The following is a 17,374-nucleotide window of genomic DNA, read 5'->3' as shown; positions in this document are numbered from 1 at the left end:
AAAAAAACTCAATTTAACTTGTGCATTTAGAACTTTGTCAAAATTGATTATTCCTGTCAGGTACCTGGGGTATCATACCAACATATAAAGGCAAACTTAATTACTGTCAAAGAAATATTGCCTGTGCCTATAGGGATGAACAACTGTGGTTACCCAATGTTTGAAACATCATGAATTAAAGGAAATTCTTAAAGAAATTCAAGATAAAGGAAAGAGAACTCTGATTACAATACACCATGACATGGAGACTATACGGAAGGTATTTAAATTATTGGAAAAAGGCCAATTCCATCATTGGTGGAATGTGCTTTTTGGGTGGTCTCCAACAGCAACCAGCTTGCTCAATACCTTGGTTCATCCAATTAAGAAACAACTCCTCATACCATCCCAACTACCGTGATTAGAACACATACTCTATGCAAAAATGTCCTCTACCCTGCCATCAACTCCACATAAAACAAAGAAATTACTCTCATCATACAGTACACCCCTGTCAAAACTCTAAATTGCCCTAAAACCTTAAAAATCATTACAAATTAACCCCAAAATAAAAACTTTAATCTCTAACTAACAAAAAAACCTAATCTCTAACTAACAAAAAACCCCAAAACCAAATAACGCTAATTTAAAAAACTCCACCATAGAACCAACTACCAGCAAAAAAACACACTACACTCTTTTCACTAACAATTCTTATCACATCACAAAAATGAAACAGAAATAAAAAACAACCATATAGAAACCCACAGAGCAAATCACAACAAACACTAAAAAAATAAATCCAACCAACTTACTAAAACTCTGTCTCTACACTAACTCATAAAGAGCAACCGATACTCTATAAAACTTACAAAAAAAACCCACCAACCTAATTAACGATATAAAAAAATCTAAACCACCAAGAAATAAAAAATCACTACCAAAATAAAACTACCTTAAAAAATCCACCATATAAATACCCATGTTCCCAAAATAAAACTAATAAAAAACAACCACCAAATACATCAAATTACAAAAAAAAACCCTTACATTAACAACAACACAAAAATTATTCCTAACTCAATGAACCCATAATGTCTCAAACCATCAAAACAAAAATACCACCTAGAAATAAACACGATGCCAAAAGATAAATGTAGCCATAAACAATATCTCCCAAAGGATCCATAACCATAAAACATACAGTACAATCGAACAAACCAAAGAAATAAAATCCCTATAATAAACGGTAATGTAGTTAACAATATTTTAAAAACCTCACCAATTAACTATAGGACACTACCTCAAACCCACCAAAACAAACACTATATACGCTAATAAGAGCCATTACAAGAGAATTAAAAACTTACCCTCTACTTCATGCAACAACCCATAAAAACCATTGTGAACCTTAAAAAACACGTCCTTTAAAAACATAATACACCATCAAAAAGAAAAAAAATCCAACAGCAAAACTCAATTCAAAGAAAACCCTTATCATCAACACATGAACCAAGAACCATAACACTCAAGAAGTAGACCGTATTCCTTATCATACGCCAACTACAAAAAAAAAAAAAACAAAACGATACAATCAATGCCTAAGAACCACCTCCAAACCGCTACACCAAGGACCTTCGGAAAATGAAAAGCCGCGCTCCCAGCACCGGGCGGAGCGCGGCTCCCGGCAGGAAAGCGGCTCCTGCGGCAGGCAGAGGCGGCGCCGCGCCGGGAGCCCCCCGCCCGCTCCCCCTGCCCGGCGGGGCCGGCACCGGGCCCAGGGGGCCCCGGCGGCGCCCGAGCCCCGCGCCCTGAGCGGACAGAGCGGCCGGCACCGGCCGGCACCGGCGCAGCGCCCGCGCCGCCTCTCCCGCCCGCCGGCCCGGCAAAGCTCCCCTCGGCTCCGCACGCCTCGCTCCGGCGCGGCTCCGGCAGTCCCGCGCCAGCCCGGCCGCGCCCAAGTCCCCTTCCACCTCGGCAGCTCCCCAGGCAACGCCAGCAGCTCCCGCGCCGGAACCATTGGTGCCGGGCCTGGGGCAGAAGAAGCACCCTCCAATGCAGCGGCACAGCCCGATCCCAACCCTTCAAATGCTGCGAGAGCTGCAGCCTCCTTCAATTCAACCACCGGAACTGACGCCACACTCAGGTGCTCACCTCACTTCAACAAGGGCAAATAAATGTGTTCTCCCCTTCAGTTTCAGCCCCTATAATAGCAGGAAAAAGGGTTTGCCTCAAGTGGTGGTAAAAGGGGAATTTTTACCTCAATCCAAACCCTTTACAAGGACGAACAACAGGGCTGCCCCCTCAGTTGAAAACTTAGGCAGATGAAAATGGAGGGGCTAGCCTCAGATTAAACCCATCATACGACAACAATATTTTTCCCCTTCCATTTAAAATACAACACGAGGATTCCCAGTCACCCCTGTGATACCCCTAACACCGTGGAAAAGGCAGGTTTTCCTTCAATCAGTACCCTCAAAACCACAAGTGAAGGAGGATCCCTCCCAGTTCAAACAGACAATAATGGAAGAGAAGTCGCTTCTCTCAATTTGAATTTCTTTTGTCCTCAAAAGCCCTTTTTTTTTTTTTTTCCGGGGCAGCAGAAAGTGATTGCAAGATGAAACTTAAAAGGGAAAGGAGAAAAGTCCCCGCTACAAATCCACACCGGCTTACGTGTTTGGCTGCAACTTCCCGGCACAAAGGTTTGTCCCTTGGCACCTCCCTTGAGCAATGCTCCACGTATCCAGGTGCTCCCCCAGACCCTGTCAGAAGCTCCCACCGTCCTTGCATGAGACAGCCCCCGGAGCTCCCCATAAACCCCTCTGCTCCAGCAGCTCCATGCAAAAGGGACCTGAGGCAAACCCTTTCCCTAAAAGAGCCTCCGGTAGGAGCCGCCCCCGTCCTCATCCTCAAAGCTCACACCTTGGGCTGCTCTGGGTTTCTTTCCAAATGAATTTAGCAATAAATTCCTATTCTTTAGCAATACCTATAAAAACGAAACACTTGCCAGAATTTAGTATTCTACACACCCCCCTCCCTGTGCATTTTGGGGCAGCTTTGGGTCCCTCTGGGGGACGGCACCCAGCATGACCCCCCGTCATTCGCCACCCACCTGCTCCTCCACCGCAGTATGCCTCCCCCTCCTAGGGACCTTAGGGTGCCCCAAATGACATCAGAGCCTCGAGTCTTCACCCCCTTTTCCTGGCCCCCAAAGAAGGCACAGAACGAGTCTAACTGCCCTGGACAGCAGCCCAGCACTTGCTTCCATCCCTTTCCACATGTACATCCCCCCCGAAAGGTACTCTGCCGCAACGAGAAAGGGGGGCAGCCCCCAGAAGGGTTGAAGCTCCTGCCCATCCTCGCTGTCACGGGCGAGGGGCAGAGAGAGGGAGCGGCAGAGACGGCGGGGACGCGGCACGGACGGCACGGCACAGAGCGGGGGCCGCTCTCAGCGCGATGCCGGCAAAGCCGCAGGTCCGGCGGGGCCGGGCGGGGTTTGACCGGCACGGGGGGATCCGCCGAGAGCCTCCGGCCCCGTGCGGGGACTCCCGCAAGGGCCCAGGGGCGCCGGGCTCCGGCCCTCTGGGCTTTATTCTCCGGCGCCCCCGGCCCCGCGGCTGCGGGGAAAGAAGGAACGGGGCGACGGGAAGAGAAGAGGGCTAGCAGAGCATGAGAAAGGGTAGGGAGGGAGGTCGGGCTGTGGAGGAAAGCGGGAGGGCAAGGGAAAGGCCGGGAGCGGGGAAGAGGGACGGTGCACAGAGGAGGGAGAGAAGAGGAATAGAACGGAGGAGCGGGATAGGGACAGGGCAGTGGGGGTCGGGTTTGCGAGGGAGGGAGAGGAGGGGAGGGTCCGCGGACAAAGAACAGGAATACGGGGAGGAGGAAGGAAGGGTAGAGGGGGGGGGGGGACGGGAGGGGAGGCCGAAAAGGCAGGGAAAGGTGCCGGCTTTGGGGAGAGCGGGAAATGGGGGAAAGAGAGAAAGAACAGGAATACCGCGAGGAGGAATGAGCGGTAGAGAGAGGAACATGAGAGGGAGCCTCAGAGAGCCCCGACTCCACCCGAGCCCGCCCCGGCGGCCCGCCCTGCTCGGGATGCTGCGCTCGGCGGAGCGCGGCTCGGTGAAACTCGGCTCCGCTCGCTGCGTTCGGATCAACTCGGCTCGGTCCGGCTCAGCTTGGATCCGTTCCATTCCCTGGGGGCGGCGCCGCCTCCCGTTCAGCGCGCACAGCTCGGGGCTCTCCTGATGCCGAACCCCGCGGCCGGCCCGACCGTCGCACGGAAACCCCCCGCGTAAGATTAGACCAAGCAGTTTCTGTGTTAAACCCTTTTTGTCCTAGAAGAAAAAAACTTATCTACCTCCTGCGTTTTCTCATTTTTCTTCATTGATTTCAAAATCAGAGTATAAAAAAAACTTCGCCTAAAAAGGATTTGGTAAGTAGTCAAGAAAGTAGTCCCATAAATTTCATAACCTGAAATATACTTATGTTTCCACGAAAAATAGACCACACAAGAGTCCTACTCACTATGTCAACCCTTATGTAAAATGCTTAAAAAAAAACAAAACCAAAACAACCTAAGATAAAGAATTCCACAACCAAAACAAAACATACAAGTAACACTAACTAAAACCACCCATACAAACACACCATGTTTATTGGTCACCAATCCTAAAAATCTATTTTCTAAATGCCTTGTTAAGTATACCTCTTCACATCTAACCTTATCCCTCACAGAATTCAAACAGTAAATACAAAAATTCCTCCACATAACATAAACATAAAATAACATTTATACACTCTTATCCCAAATGACAATTAAATTACAATACTACAAATTACAAAAGACATTAAAAATAAATCCATGAAAAATAATTACATACAAAAAAATAAACAAACAAAAAAAAACCTGAAACCACAAAGAAGTTACCTCAAAATATGACACCTATAATTTAAAACAATAATATATCAAAAACAACACAAAATACCCACACATTCCAACAAAAATTTAATTCACAATATCAATTCCCACAGAAGTGAAAACCGGGGTCCATTGGCCACTTGCGGATGTGGTCTCGTTGTAACAGAAGCGGACCGCCTAGAGCACGCAAACAAGAACGGAGCCCAAGAGCTGCACCGGGAATTGAGACCGGAGCAAGAACAACTGCTGCCTGCCACCGCTCACTGCTCACCTTGCCCACTTACCTTGACCGCTAGTACCCGGCTTTAGTTCCTAAAAATAACAACAAAGAAAATAGCTGTAATACAGAGGCACCATTTATACTCCCCCTGCAAAGACAAACGGTGACTGACCTTCTCGGGGGAGCCCCCTCACCCGGGACGGGGCCCTCTGCCACGGATTCCATCTGGCTGCGTCTGAAAGAACGTGAGGACAAAAGTCAGAGCACTGCAGGATAACTTAACAGCTCCAGATAGCCTTCATCAATCTACAGATCCCATCTAGAGTCCAAATACACCCCACATTACAAATTTCCAGGCCCCAGGACACGCCCCATTCTAGACCTACACCACGCTATGCAGCAGGGCAGAGCAGCTCCAGACCAAATACCCAGACACCCGTGACACAGAACAAGACAAACAAGGGGACACAACAGGGGGAGAAAGCTCTGAGCGAGAAGAATGCCCTCAGGGAGCCAGAGACTGCAGAATGAGATGACCTAGCTGAGACTGATGGCGAGCCTCTAAGGCGCAGAGAACCCTGCAGGAACAAGATGCTAACTGAATGACCTATTCCAAGCAAGGCAGAGAAGGATGCCCGAGAATCCTAGCGTCAGAATGCTCTACGGATCTCCGCATCGCTACGAGTCCTAATCTGCTAGAACGCATCCTTGCCGTCACAATTGTCACAAATCACAGCTGTCGAGAACAGCCCAGAACAAGACCTCAAAAGACATCTGACCGGATGCTACTCCAAGGCCTGTCCGGGCTCCCGAGCCAAAGGTAAGAAGGAATCGGCACGGGGCCGAGGAACACAGAGATGAGAGATGCAAAGATGGACGCCCGGGCTTCCGATAAGCCCCTCAAAGGACTAAGGCAAAAGACACAGAAGGCACGACAGACAAGTGACACACCGTGCACCGGCACTGCTCTGCCCTGAGCACTTCAGCACTGTGAGGCTTTTCCTTTAGGTGGCCTAAAGGGCCACCCCCATCTCCAAAGCTGCCTCCAAAAGCCCTCCCAGCGCCTCGCTTCCATCCCCTCGCAGGGTCCCGGCCCTCCACTTATCTCTCGGACGTCCGGGGACGAGAATCCACGTCCCGTGCCGAGGAAGGCTGCCTCGCCCGCTGGCAGTTTCCTAGAGTCGCCGACTGTGGCCCCTTGCTCAGCTACAATCAAGAACACCAAAGAAACCTGTTACCATAATCAGTATTTCACAGATTCTCTGCAACAACAAACAAAACATACACGACAGTCAAACAAACTAAATGAATAAAACCTCTATTATACTATAAATAATAATGCAATTTCCAATATTATAAATACCTCACTGATTAACTACAGGACAGTACCTAAAACCCATCAAAACGAACACTACATACTCACACTTATAAAACCCACTCCAGCAAAATTATAAACCTACCCTCTACTTCATGGTATGACCTATATAGACTTTTGTAGACCTTAAACAACAGATCCTCTTAAAATTTTACTGTTTTAATTATATTTTTATAGCATAAAAATATTACTACATAGTAAAAAAAAAAATGAAAACAAAAAAAACTAGCAAATTCCACAACAAAAAATATTCAACAATACTCAATCCCAAAAAACCCTTGCCATCAGCACCTGAAACAAGAACCATAACATTCAAGAAGTACACCATGTCCGTTATCATACATCAATTACGAACAAAATAAAACGATACAATCAATTCCTAAAAACCACCTCAAAGTCACAACATCAAGGAACTTTGGAAAATTAAAAGCCGCGCTCCCGGCACCGGGCGGGCAGAGGCGGCTTCCGGTAAGAAAGCGGCTCCTCCGGCGGCTCCTGAGGGCTGCAGGGGGTCCCGGCCGCGCCCGAGCCCCGCGCCCGGAGCGGCCGGCACCGGCCGGCACCGGCGCAGCGCCCGCGCCGCCTCTCCCGCCCGCCGGCCCGGCAAAGCTCCCCTCGGCTCCGCACGCCTCGCTCCGGCGCGGCTCCGGCAGTCCCGCGCCAGCCCGGCCGCGCCCAAGTCCCCTTCCACCTCGGCAGCTCCCCGGGCAACGCCAGCAGCTCCCGCGCCACAGCCTTGGCTGCCGGGCCAGGGGCAGAAGAAGCGCCCTCCAATGCAGCGGCACAGCCCGATCGCAACCCTTCAAACGCTGCGAGAGCTGCAGCCTCCTTCAATTCAACCCCCGGAACTTACGCCACACTCAGGTGCTCGCCTCACTTCAACAAGGGCAAATAAATGTGTTCTCCCCTTCAGTTTCAGCCCCTATAAGAGCAGAAAAGAAAGTACTTTCCTCAAATGATGGTAAAAGGGGGATTTTTACCGCAATCCAAACCCTTTACAAGGACGGACAACACGTCCTCTACCAACTACCCCCTCCATTTAAACCTCAGGATGATGAAAATGGGGGGGGGGGGGGCTACCCTCAAGTCAAAACCCAGCATACAACAACAATATTTTTCCCCTTCTATTTGAAATAGAACACAGGGATTCGCTGCCACCCCGGGATACCCCTAACACCCTGGAAAAGGCATGTTTTCCTTCAATCAAGACCCTCAAAACCACGAGTGCACGGGAATCCCACCCAGTTCAAACACAGGCAATAATGGAAGAGAAGTTGCTTCCCTCATTTTGAATTTCTTTTGTCTTAATAAACCCTAGTTTGTTTGGGTTTTTTTTTTTTGTTTGTTTGTTTTTTTTTTGGTTTTTTTTTTGGTTTTGGCGTTTTTTGGTGGGTTTTTTTTTTTTTTTCGGGGAGCAATGGGGAGGGATTGGCAAAACGAAATTTAAAAGGGAAAGGAGAAAAGTCCCCGCTACAAAGGCACACCGTCTCACCTGTTTGGCTGCTGTTTCCCGGCACAAAGGTTTGTCCCTCGGCACCTCCTTTGAGCAATGCTCCAGGTATCCAAGCGATCCCCCAGACCCTGTCTGAAGCTCTCACCGTCCTTCCATGAGACAACGCCGGGAGCCCCCCCCCAAACTCCTCTTCTCCAACAGCTCCATGCAAGAGTGAGCTGAGGCAAACCCCCTAAAACAGCCGCCGGCAGGAGCCGCCCCCTCATCATCCTCACAGCTCACACCTGGGGCTGCTCTGAGCCCTCATCATCCTCACAGCTCACACCTGGGGCTGCTCTGAGCCCTCATCATCCTCACAGCTCACACCTGGCGCTGTTGCCAGCGCCTCTCCCTGTCCAGCACACAGCCCACTTCTCACAGACACACACCAAGCAGAAATCCACTAGGGGTGTTGGCTTTTCTTAGTCCGTCTGATTAGACGATTAAAACACGCACATGCATTGATGGTCATTGAGGGAAAGCTTTCCGGTGGACAAAATAGTCATTTTGGAAGCACACTTTGATACACCTTCAGAAAAAGCAGAATCAGCACCAGCTCCTAAGACCCCTGCTGAGGAACCCAGCCCTCCTTGGGACACCCAAAGCAGCAGACCTCGAAAAAGGAGGGGAAAAGTCAAGCTTGGAGTGGAAAAAGAGAACATAAGTACACCAGCCTTTCAAAATGCCTGCACACAGCAATAGTGGGAACCAGTCACATTTCTCCTTTCCTTGCTTTCTGTGATGACATAAATATGAAGTAAAAACACGTTAAACAAAAGGCAGAGCTAGGATTTTACAGGTCTTCATTTTGGCAGTCTGGATGACAAACGCCTCTTACGGGACTGCGACACGTTTTGGGGACTGGCAGAGAATGGAGGCAAAAGGTGCCAGAGCGCCCTTTCTATTCCCTTCAGCCCCTGCAGCTGTTCTGATGGTTTCAGGGCACTTGCTTGGTTCATTCCTAGATCAAAACGTTATTTTACCAATACCTATAAAAACGAAACATTTGCCAGGATTTAGTAGTATTCTACACACCCCCCTCCCTGTGCATTTTGGGGCAGCTTTGGGTCCCTCGGGGGGACGGCACCCGGCATGACCCCCCCTCATTCACCACCCACCTGCTCCTCCGCCGTAGCGTGCGTCCCTCTCCTAGGGACCTTAGGGTGCCCCAAATGACACCAGAGCCCCGAGTCTTCACCCCTTTTTCCTGGCCCCCAAAGAAGGCACAGAACGAGTCTAACTGCCCTGGACAGCAGCCCAGCACTTGCTTCCATCCCTTTCCACATGTACATTCCCCCCGAAAGGGACTCTGCCGCAACAAGAAAGGGGGGCAGCCCCCAGAAGGGTCGAAGCTCCTGCCCAGCCTCGCTGTCACGGGCGAGGGGCAGAGAGAGGGAGCGGCAGAGACGGCGGGGACGCGGCACGGACGGCACGGCACAGAGCGGGGGCCGCTCTCAGCGCGATGCCGGCAAAGCCGCAGGTCCGGCGGGGCCGGGCGGGGTTTGACCGGCACGGGGGGATCCGCCGAGAGCCTCCGGCCCCGTGCGGGGACTCCCGCAAGGGCCCAGGGGCGCCGGGCTCCGGCCCTCTGGGCTTTATTCTCCGGCGCCCCCGGCCCCGCGGCTGCGGGGAAAGAAGGAACGGGGCGACGGGAAGAGAAGAGGGCTAGCAGGGCATGAGAAAGGGTAGGGAGGGAGGGAGGTCGGGCTGTGGAGGAAAGCGGGAGGGCAAGGGAAAGGCCGGGAGCGGGGAAGAGGGACGGTGCACAGAGGAGGGAGAGAAGAGGAATAGAACGGAGGAGCGGGATAGGGACAGGGCAGTGGGGGTCGGGTTTGCGAGGGAGGGAGAGGAGGGGAGGGTCCGCGGACAAAGAACAGGAATACGGGGAGGAGGAAGGAAGGGTAGAGGGGGGGACGGGAGGGGAGACCGAAAAGGGAGAGAAAGGGGTCGGCTTTGGGGAGAGAGGGAACTAAGGGATAGAGAGAGAAAGAAGGGGAATACGGGAAGGAGGAAGAAAGGAAGAAGGATTGGTAGAGAGAGGGACAAGAGGGGGAGCCTCAGAGAGCGCCGATCCACCCCGAGCCCGCCCCGGCGGCCCGCCCTGCTCGGGATGCTGCGCTCGGCGGAGCTCGGCTCGGTTCGGCCCCGCTCGGCTCCTCGCCTACACTCGGCTGTTCTCCGCTAGACTCGGCTGGATTCGCCTCTTCGGCGCAGCTCGGCTCGGCTCAACTCGGAGCCGCTCGCTCCGCTCGGCTCCGCTCGGCTCCGTTCGGCTCCCCGCGGCAGCGCGCCTCCCGCGCACGCGCACAGCTCGCCGCTCTCCTGCCGTCGAGCCCCGCGCCCGGCCCGGCCGGCGCACGGAAACCCCCGCGCCACATTAGACCCAGCAGTTTCTGCGCTAAACCCTTTTTGTCCTAGAAGGAGATAACCTCCTTCGTATCCTCAGTTTTCTTCTTTGATTTCAAAATCAGAGTTACAAAAGCCTACTCAACTACAAGACTCAGTAAGTAGCCGATAAAGTAGTCCCGTCAATTTCATAACCTAAAGAACACGTTATACTTAAGTTTTCACACTTAAAAAAAAGAAAAATCACACACGAGTCCTACTCACTGTGTCAAGCCTTATTTAAAACACACAAAAAAACCCTAAAAGAAATAGTTCCACAACCAAAACAGAACAAACAAGTAACACTAACTAAAACCACGCATCCAAATACACTGTTTATCAGTCACCAACCCGAAAAATCTCTTTTCAACGTGTCTCGTTTGTATACCTCCTCACAACTAACCTTATCCTTTACAAACACTAAATTGCAAATCAAAAAACTTACACGTAACATAAACTCTTCAAATAACATTTATACACTCATACCCCAAATGACAGGTAAACCACCAAAAGTAAAATTACTCAAATCATTACAAATACTTGTACAATATTTAGTTACAAAACAACCCCCAAACCACACCAAACCACAAAGAAGTTACCTCAAAACAGCAAACCTACAATTTAAAACAATTAATCCACTAAGACCAAACTTAACAATAATACATAAAAAAAAACAAAAAAAACAAAAACCAAAAAAAAAAAAAAAAAAAAAAAAAAAAAAAAAAAAAAAAAAAAAAAAAAAAAAAACACCCACCCAAAAATACCCAATCGCTCCAACACAAATTTACTTCTCAGGATCAAAACAGTACGACCTTTTAATAACCTAATTCTATTATTGCTGCATCTCTTTTAACACCTAAAATAACTACAACTCACACTTTAACCACATTAAATGAACTTACTTATTAACTAGCCAAATGAAACAATAACACATCTATAACATTAAATAAATTACTGCCAAATAGGAACATCTTTAAACATACTACCTTACAAAGTAAAACAACTGTTCATTTTTTATTATTCACACATAATCATAAATATAAAACATTTAAAAAATATATAAATTGATGAAATCACAAGAAATCAATTTACAAAAACATTTCAAAAATTTTAAATTAATCAATCACACATAAATAAAAAATAACGAAATAATATTTTCAAGAATTAAAACATCACTAAATAACTTAAATCATTATTAAAAACTAAAATACTCATCTTATTAATAATTACTGCTTTTTATCTCCCCTACCGATTTAAATTTTTACATAGAACTCTACAAAAATCCTTAACAAGTAGATTTATAACTTAAATTTAAAACATTTATAGATAAACATACTTAATGAATAATCTACACACCAAACAACTAAACTAACAAGAAAAACCTAATAAAATACTAATATATTCATAACATAAAAACCCCAAATCATTAACATAAAAACCCATATAAACACATGAAAATACCTACAGTAAAAAAGACGTACCTTAATGAACAATATTCATAGCTTAATAATTCATTATAAACTCTTACCAATTAATGATTAACATTAATTACTTGATACCAATAAAATACAAGAAAATGTTACTTTAGCCAATAACTATAATAAAATATCATAACTAATAACTTAAAATCACACTTTATTAAAAATATAAAACGGTGAAGCAACGTATCATAAAAAATCCCATTATTATCACTACACAGATATATGTATATACATATATCTATATACAGATAGATAGATCATATATCCATCTCAACAGCAGCATCTGGGACCGATTCCTGTTTTCTCTCTTGTCTCCTAAATTTATTAGCCACAAAGGATGGAGTAAGGAAATAATTTTATTTATCACCTGGTTCTCCAGAAACCTGAAAAACAAAATGAAACAGAACAAAAAGAAAAAAAGAAAAGAAAACCACATTTGAAAGGCAGATCCTCACCAGCAGCTGGTCCATCTCCTACGGGGGACCATATTCTAGGGCACTTTTGGTGCACTTGCCTGAACCTGTCAGGGCACTCTGTGCTTGCAGAAGAGATTTTTTTTGTCAGGGAGAGGCAAGGGGAGGAGAAGTAACGTTCTAGACAGCTCAAATCCATTACTGTGCCACTTCCTGTGCAGCAGGTCCTGTGACAGGATGGGAACTGAGGCTGCTTGAAATTTCAAAGCTAAAGACACCAGCACAAGGTGTCCTTTTGCTTTGTCAAGGAAGTGATTCCCAAATCACACAGCCCCCCCACCATCGTCCCTCCCACCACCACCTGAAAGCCTCTTGATTCTCTTCTCAAAAACACAAGGGACACCTCAGCGTTCAGCAAGTTCTGCCAGTGCAGCCCTCGGTGCCCCCGTCTCCAGGTCTGTCCCCCTTGCTTTCATCCTCAGCCACGTCATTCTTCAGCCGTGGACAGGAAATTGTCCCCATGTCTCCCGTACTTGGCTGGTTACCTTTTCTCTAAGCCGTGCAGGACCCACGAGAGGAGGCTGTGATCCTCTATCGGCTCATGGGCAGCTCTAGAGGTGACACGGGCAGCACTCTGTCGTATCTCCAGAATAGGACTCTGAAACAGAAAATGCAACTTGTTCTTTTACAGCCAAGATCTGATTATCTAAAATAAAATGAGCAATTTGGCTGGTACCCGATCAACTTCCAGCTAAAATGAACACCGCCTGTTCTCAGCAACTCCAGAGAAGGAAAGACATTCTCCCTTCAACGCTTCACACCACAGGTGCTGCTCTTACAAGAAGTATTCAGGTAGCAAGACAGTTTTCTCTTTTTGTCCGAGGTTTTGATACCTGAAATCCTCAGGGTGGATGCTCCCAAACCTGAGAGCTCCCGGCAGGCGAGTTTCCCTCCTGCCGAAGCACTGTGCAGGTGACAAACGTGCTGGCTGGGGAATAGAGACCCCAAAAAGAAAAGACCCCGACTGCAGGAGCAAAACCACGGCACCCACGTGAGGCTCCACGATGGCAGGAACCGGTCCCAGTTTCAGGGGATAAGGATGGGACCGGTTTAGACACAACCTAAATTATTTCCCCCTCCACACATCCACAAAACCAACAAGGAACAGATTTTCAAGAGGACCAAGGCAGAATCAGCTGCTCCTTTCTGTTTTGTACTTGAGATCTTGAGGCCATACAAGCTTTTGTGGTTTGGGGTATTTGGGAACTGTTCTTTTTCAATTCTTACCTGGGAGCCCTGGTCACACAAAGGACTGCTGAGAAAGGAAAGAATGACCCGGAAAATCCTCTGGTAGACATAGAGCTCACAGCAATGTTTGTCACGCAGCCCTTCCCCAAGAAATCTGAGGATCCACTCGTGCTGTTTTGTACTGGAAGCCATAAAGAAAAATACCACCGTCAGACATTCAGACATTTCCAAAGGATACATGCTCCTAAGAGCACAAAACCCCGGTTCCCTCTGAGTGCCAGCTCAGGAATTACCACAGCTTCTTCTGGACTTCTCAATTTTCCATTCCTATCAAATTTAATCGCTAACATCCATTGGGAACAGTCAGTCTGCAGCCCAAACATGCAGTGGAAATGGAATTTTAGAAGTTGCTGTTTCTAAAATACTTCAGTTGAACTCAAAGTTACTAACCTAAACTCAAAGAGGAATTGTAGCTAGCCGGGGCAGAACATTCTTTTCTTGTGCTCACAGAGCATACACAGCACAACTCCTTGTGCGCTAGTATTAAGAAGACAACAAAAACCCCACAGAAATAACATTTTGAATTCCTACATGAAACATAAGAAAGACGCTTCTAATTAACTACCCGTGGGAGCATGAGGTTTCATTGTATTTTTGCGGCTGTTTCTAATACATTTCTGAAGAATTACTGGGTACCTAAAATGGGACTCTTACCTCAAAATCAAAACTGTAGAAAAGCTGGAGAAAACCTGGTACCTTCCTCAGGTCCAAATACCGGTGTGACAGAAGGAATCTCTTTACCCTTATGTACACGTGCTCCTCTGTAAAGAGAAAAGGTTGGCATGGTGGAGGAGGACAGCGCTCCCAATCCACAAGCACGGACGACAATTCCTGGAAGCTGCAGTCAGTGAGCGTGCAGCGCTCCGAGCTGGGAGAACAGCCCGGCAACTGCAGAAGGCCTTTGCTCTGAGGCGCATTCCCATTGCTGCCCACCCTCCCCTTCTCTTGCCCAGGAGGAAAAGCTCAGGCAAGAGCGCACGAGCACAGAGCAGGTGAGGGGATCGACACTCCCCAGGGCTCTGTTTTTCACCCCAGCAGTGACACACGCAGCACGTCCCAGTACCTGGCTTCAGGATCTGCTGTGCCACACGAGCAGCGCAGAGGGTGAGGGAGAAGGTGAACCTGAGGCTTGGCTGCCTGATTCCGTTCTGCACGGCATCCAAGAGATACGGCAACGGCAAGGGCCCAGGGAGAGAAGCCTGAAGCACAGCCCAAATGAACACAGCGGGAGCAGGAAGACATCGATCAGCTTCCGGGACATTTCACGGGTCACACAGGTAAGAGCCCCAATTCAGCAAACCTGAGGCTTTGGCGACGTCAGGATCAAAACACCCGGAAACCTGTGAGAAAGAAACCGAACTGCAGCCGGCTAAAAGCCGTCCCTGCCTCAAACTCCGTCAAACAACTTGCTCACGAGGAGGCAGGGATTGATTCAATACTCACCAGCCCATCTGGCCAAGGTCAGAGCTCTGTGCCCACCCAGGACACGGCAGCCAGCAGGGACCCTTCTCCCACTCTCCAGCACGGACCTGTGAAGCCAGGGAGAAGTTTACAGAACAGAAGCAGCCAGAAGATACTCTCTACTTCCATACGCTCTCTGATCGATCACTCCCAAGGAAAGTCCCCACGGATCGGAAGCAACCACCTCTCATTTCTCCTCCGCAATCATCACTGCCTTGCCTTTCTGTGCGTTTCCTCCCGTGCCCGTCCCCAGAGCACATTAAGTCCATCTTTTGTTCCCAACCGCAGCTCTCCAGCACAAATGCCACTCCTCACACACACAAAGCAAACGGTCATCTGCCTCAGCTTTTGGCTTAGAAAGTAAAAACCTCAGCGCGTCCGGCTACGTGATTAAAACACAGAGACGCACGGGTGGACATAGATGGAAAGCTTTTCAGGAGAGAAAAGAGCTGATTCGCTAGCACGCCTCCATACAGCTTCAGAAAAATCAGAATCCACAGCAACTCCTAAGACCCCTGCTGAGGAACCCAGCCCTCCTGGGAACACCCAATGCAGCAGCTACGGGAAAAGCATGGGAAAAGCCAAACTTGGGGTGAAAAAAAGATGACATCAATACAGCAGCCTGTAAAAAGCCTTCACACAGCAACAGTGGGAACCAGTCCCATTTGCTCCGTCCCTGCTTTTTGGGATGACACAAACAGGAAATGAAAACACGTGAAACACAAGGCACACCTATAGGGTGTACCAGGTGCTCCTTTTGGCAGCGTGGATGACAAAGGTCTCTCTGCGCACTTACAGGCAGCCCGGTTGCAATCCATCCTTAGCCCAAGCCTTCCTCGCCTCCCATTCGCCAGCGCTCTGCTCTGGCCTTTGGAGCGCTGGCCCCGTCCTCCCGCAGCAGCACGGCACCGGAACACAGCGAGGCAAAGCGTGTGCCGGAGCCGCCCGTGCTGTCAGCGTAGCTGTCAGCTGCCGGCGGTGGGCAACTCCGGCCCTGCGGGCAAGGGGGAGACGGCTCGGGCACCTCCAGCGGCTGCTCTGCCCCGATGCTTTCGCGTTCTCCTGCATTTCCCTGCAGCGGAGGGGGTCCGGGACGGGGGCGGATCGTGTCAGAGTGGAGACGGCGGGGAAGCACGGGGAGGCGGCGGGAACGCGGCGGGACGAGACAGCGACGCGGCGGGACGGGGACGGCTCGCTTGACCTTCCAAAGATGGCGGCAGGAGGGGCGGGGAAAGCCGGGGCCCCGCTCCGCCGCCTGCGCGCCGCCCCGGCGGCATTTTCCGGCACGCGGTCGCTTCCAGCGTCTAGAGAGGGACGCGCGCGGGGATCGGGAAAGGGGAGTGCAGCCCTGTTCCGACGCCGCTCGCCCCCCGCCCGCCGCCCCCGGCCCGTGAGCGCTGCGACCGCGCCTCCGCCGCCCGCCGAAAGCGGCCCCGCCGGGCCGCCCTCGCCGCTGCCGTTCTTCTCAGTCATCGGGTCCCTTTGCTGTCCCGAATCTCCTTCACCCCTCCCCTCTATTTACAGACACCGCCCCGCTTGCCGCTCGCTCCCTCCCGCGCCTCGCCCTTCCCACGCTCGGCAGCCGTCCTTCCCCCCTCAGCCGGCACCCAGCGGCGAGGGGCAGGGCGCTGGCTGGGGGGGGCTGCAGTACCGCTCTCTGTCCACAAGGCGGCAGCACCGCCGCCGGCCACAGCCGGGGGCTGCCGCTCGCCCGGAGGGAAGGGAGGCAGAAAAGAACAGGGGCGATCCCCTTGGAAAAATCCTGAAAAATAAATGGCCCAAAAACACCCGCACACAAACTAAAACACACTGCCTCTAACCCAATAAAACCCCTCCAAAATCCTTTTCTTTTAAACTCTCTAGAACTATCTTTCATATTTATACTTTTCACATTCCCATTTATCATGTATATTGATGCATGATGTTATTTCGATTCTATATTAAATATCTTCTTCCTATGACTTCTATTTATTTATATTTTATCTTTTTATATATCCAGATATATTAATATACATTTCTATATTTCTATTGCAAAAATAGTTCTGTTCTTTAAAATAAAAGCCCTGCCTGTAAGCAAATTCTAGCTCTATGATATTAATATTAACGATCTCTTATTTAAAAGAAAAATGCTGCCTGAAACCCACCCGCCCGCGGCGCAAGTGTGGCAACAGCCCGTGTCCGCAGTACTGGCAAGGCCGCGGGAAATCCCGGCGGGGCGGCCCCTGCGTGGCGCGCGGGCAGTGCAGCACGCGGACCACGATTTTCCCGCGCTTTTTTTTTTTTTTTTTTTTTTTTTTTTTTTTTTTTCTATCCGCCATATTGAGAAGGTCAAGAGTGTCCCG

The 17,374-nt window shown here is 49.4% G+C and overlaps 1 protein-coding gene and 2 long non-coding RNA genes across 11 annotated transcripts; 1 reads left to right on the top strand and 2 right to left on the bottom strand.

The window, feature by feature from the left end:
- Positions 1-4,615: 4,615 nt before the first annotated feature.
- LOC128783366 (uncharacterized) lies at positions 4,616-5,600 on the bottom strand. Its single transcript, XR_008429121.1, has 2 exons — positions 5,182-5,600; positions 4,616-5,074 (listed from the first exon to the last, which is right to left on the bottom strand). It is a non-coding gene; the product is annotated as an uncharacterized LOC128783366 (long non-coding RNA).
- Positions 5,601-7,290: 1,690 nt separating this feature from the next.
- Positions 7,291-7,820, top strand: LOC128783367 (uncharacterized). Its single transcript, XR_008429122.1, has 2 exons — positions 7,291-7,356; positions 7,630-7,820. It is a non-coding gene; the product is annotated as an uncharacterized LOC128783367 (long non-coding RNA).
- A 3,658-nt stretch (positions 7,821-11,478) lies between these two features.
- On the bottom strand, positions 11,479-17,170 carry LOC128783364 (uncharacterized). 9 transcript variants are annotated; one of them, XM_053934011.1, is made up of 9 exons: positions 15,829-17,160; positions 15,015-15,100; positions 14,872-14,930; positions 14,635-14,770; positions 14,226-14,332; positions 13,962-14,048; positions 13,805-13,879; positions 13,551-13,692; positions 12,247-12,921 (listed from the first exon to the last, which is right to left on the bottom strand). In XM_053934011.1, the coding sequence occupies exons 1-6, from the start codon at positions 16,503-16,505 to the stop codon at positions 14,016-14,018; spliced, it is 1,098 nt and encodes a 365-aa protein (XP_053789986.1). In that variant the 5' UTR covers positions 16,506-17,160; the 3' UTR covers positions 12,247-12,921; positions 13,551-13,692; positions 13,805-13,879; positions 13,962-14,015. The 9 variants fall into 9 exon arrangements, 7 of the variants coding, with proteins under 7 accessions (XP_053789983.1, XP_053789986.1, XP_053789988.1 ...); XM_053934008.1 differs by lacking the exons at positions 13,805-13,879; positions 13,962-14,048 and adding an exon at positions 11,479-12,233 and having other exon boundaries at positions 12,809-12,921; positions 15,829-17,148; XM_053934013.1 differs by lacking the exon at positions 13,805-13,879 and having other exon boundaries at positions 14,694-14,770; positions 15,829-17,170.
- Between the last annotated feature and the right edge of the window lie 204 nt (positions 17,171-17,374).

The sequence above is a fragment of the Vidua chalybeata genome, unplaced genomic scaffold, assembly GCF_026979565.1.
Source record: "Vidua chalybeata isolate OUT-0048 unplaced genomic scaffold, bVidCha1 merged haplotype scaffold_234_ctg1, whole genome shotgun sequence".
In the NCBI taxonomy this organism is placed as follows: domain Eukaryota; kingdom Metazoa; phylum Chordata; class Aves; order Passeriformes; family Viduidae; genus Vidua; species Vidua chalybeata.
Note: the sequence above shows the minus strand (reverse complement) of the source record. Positions and strands in the feature narration are given on the sequence as shown.

Bases quoted from the DNA above. Each gene is read 5' to 3' on its own strand.
- LOC128783364 (XM_053934008.1), bottom strand. From the start codon at position 16,505: ATGACTGAGAAGAACGGCAGCGGCGAGGGCGGCCCGGCGGGGCCGCTT. The intron at 15,101-15,828 runs GTAAGTGCGCAG...CTGGCTTCACAG, and splicing joins GGATTGCAACCGGGCTGCCT to GTCCGTGCTGGAGAGTGGGA. The intron at 14,931-15,014 runs GTGAGTATTGAA...AGCCGGCTGCAG, and splicing joins GACCTTGGCCAGATGGGCTG to TTCGGTTTCTTTCTCACAGG.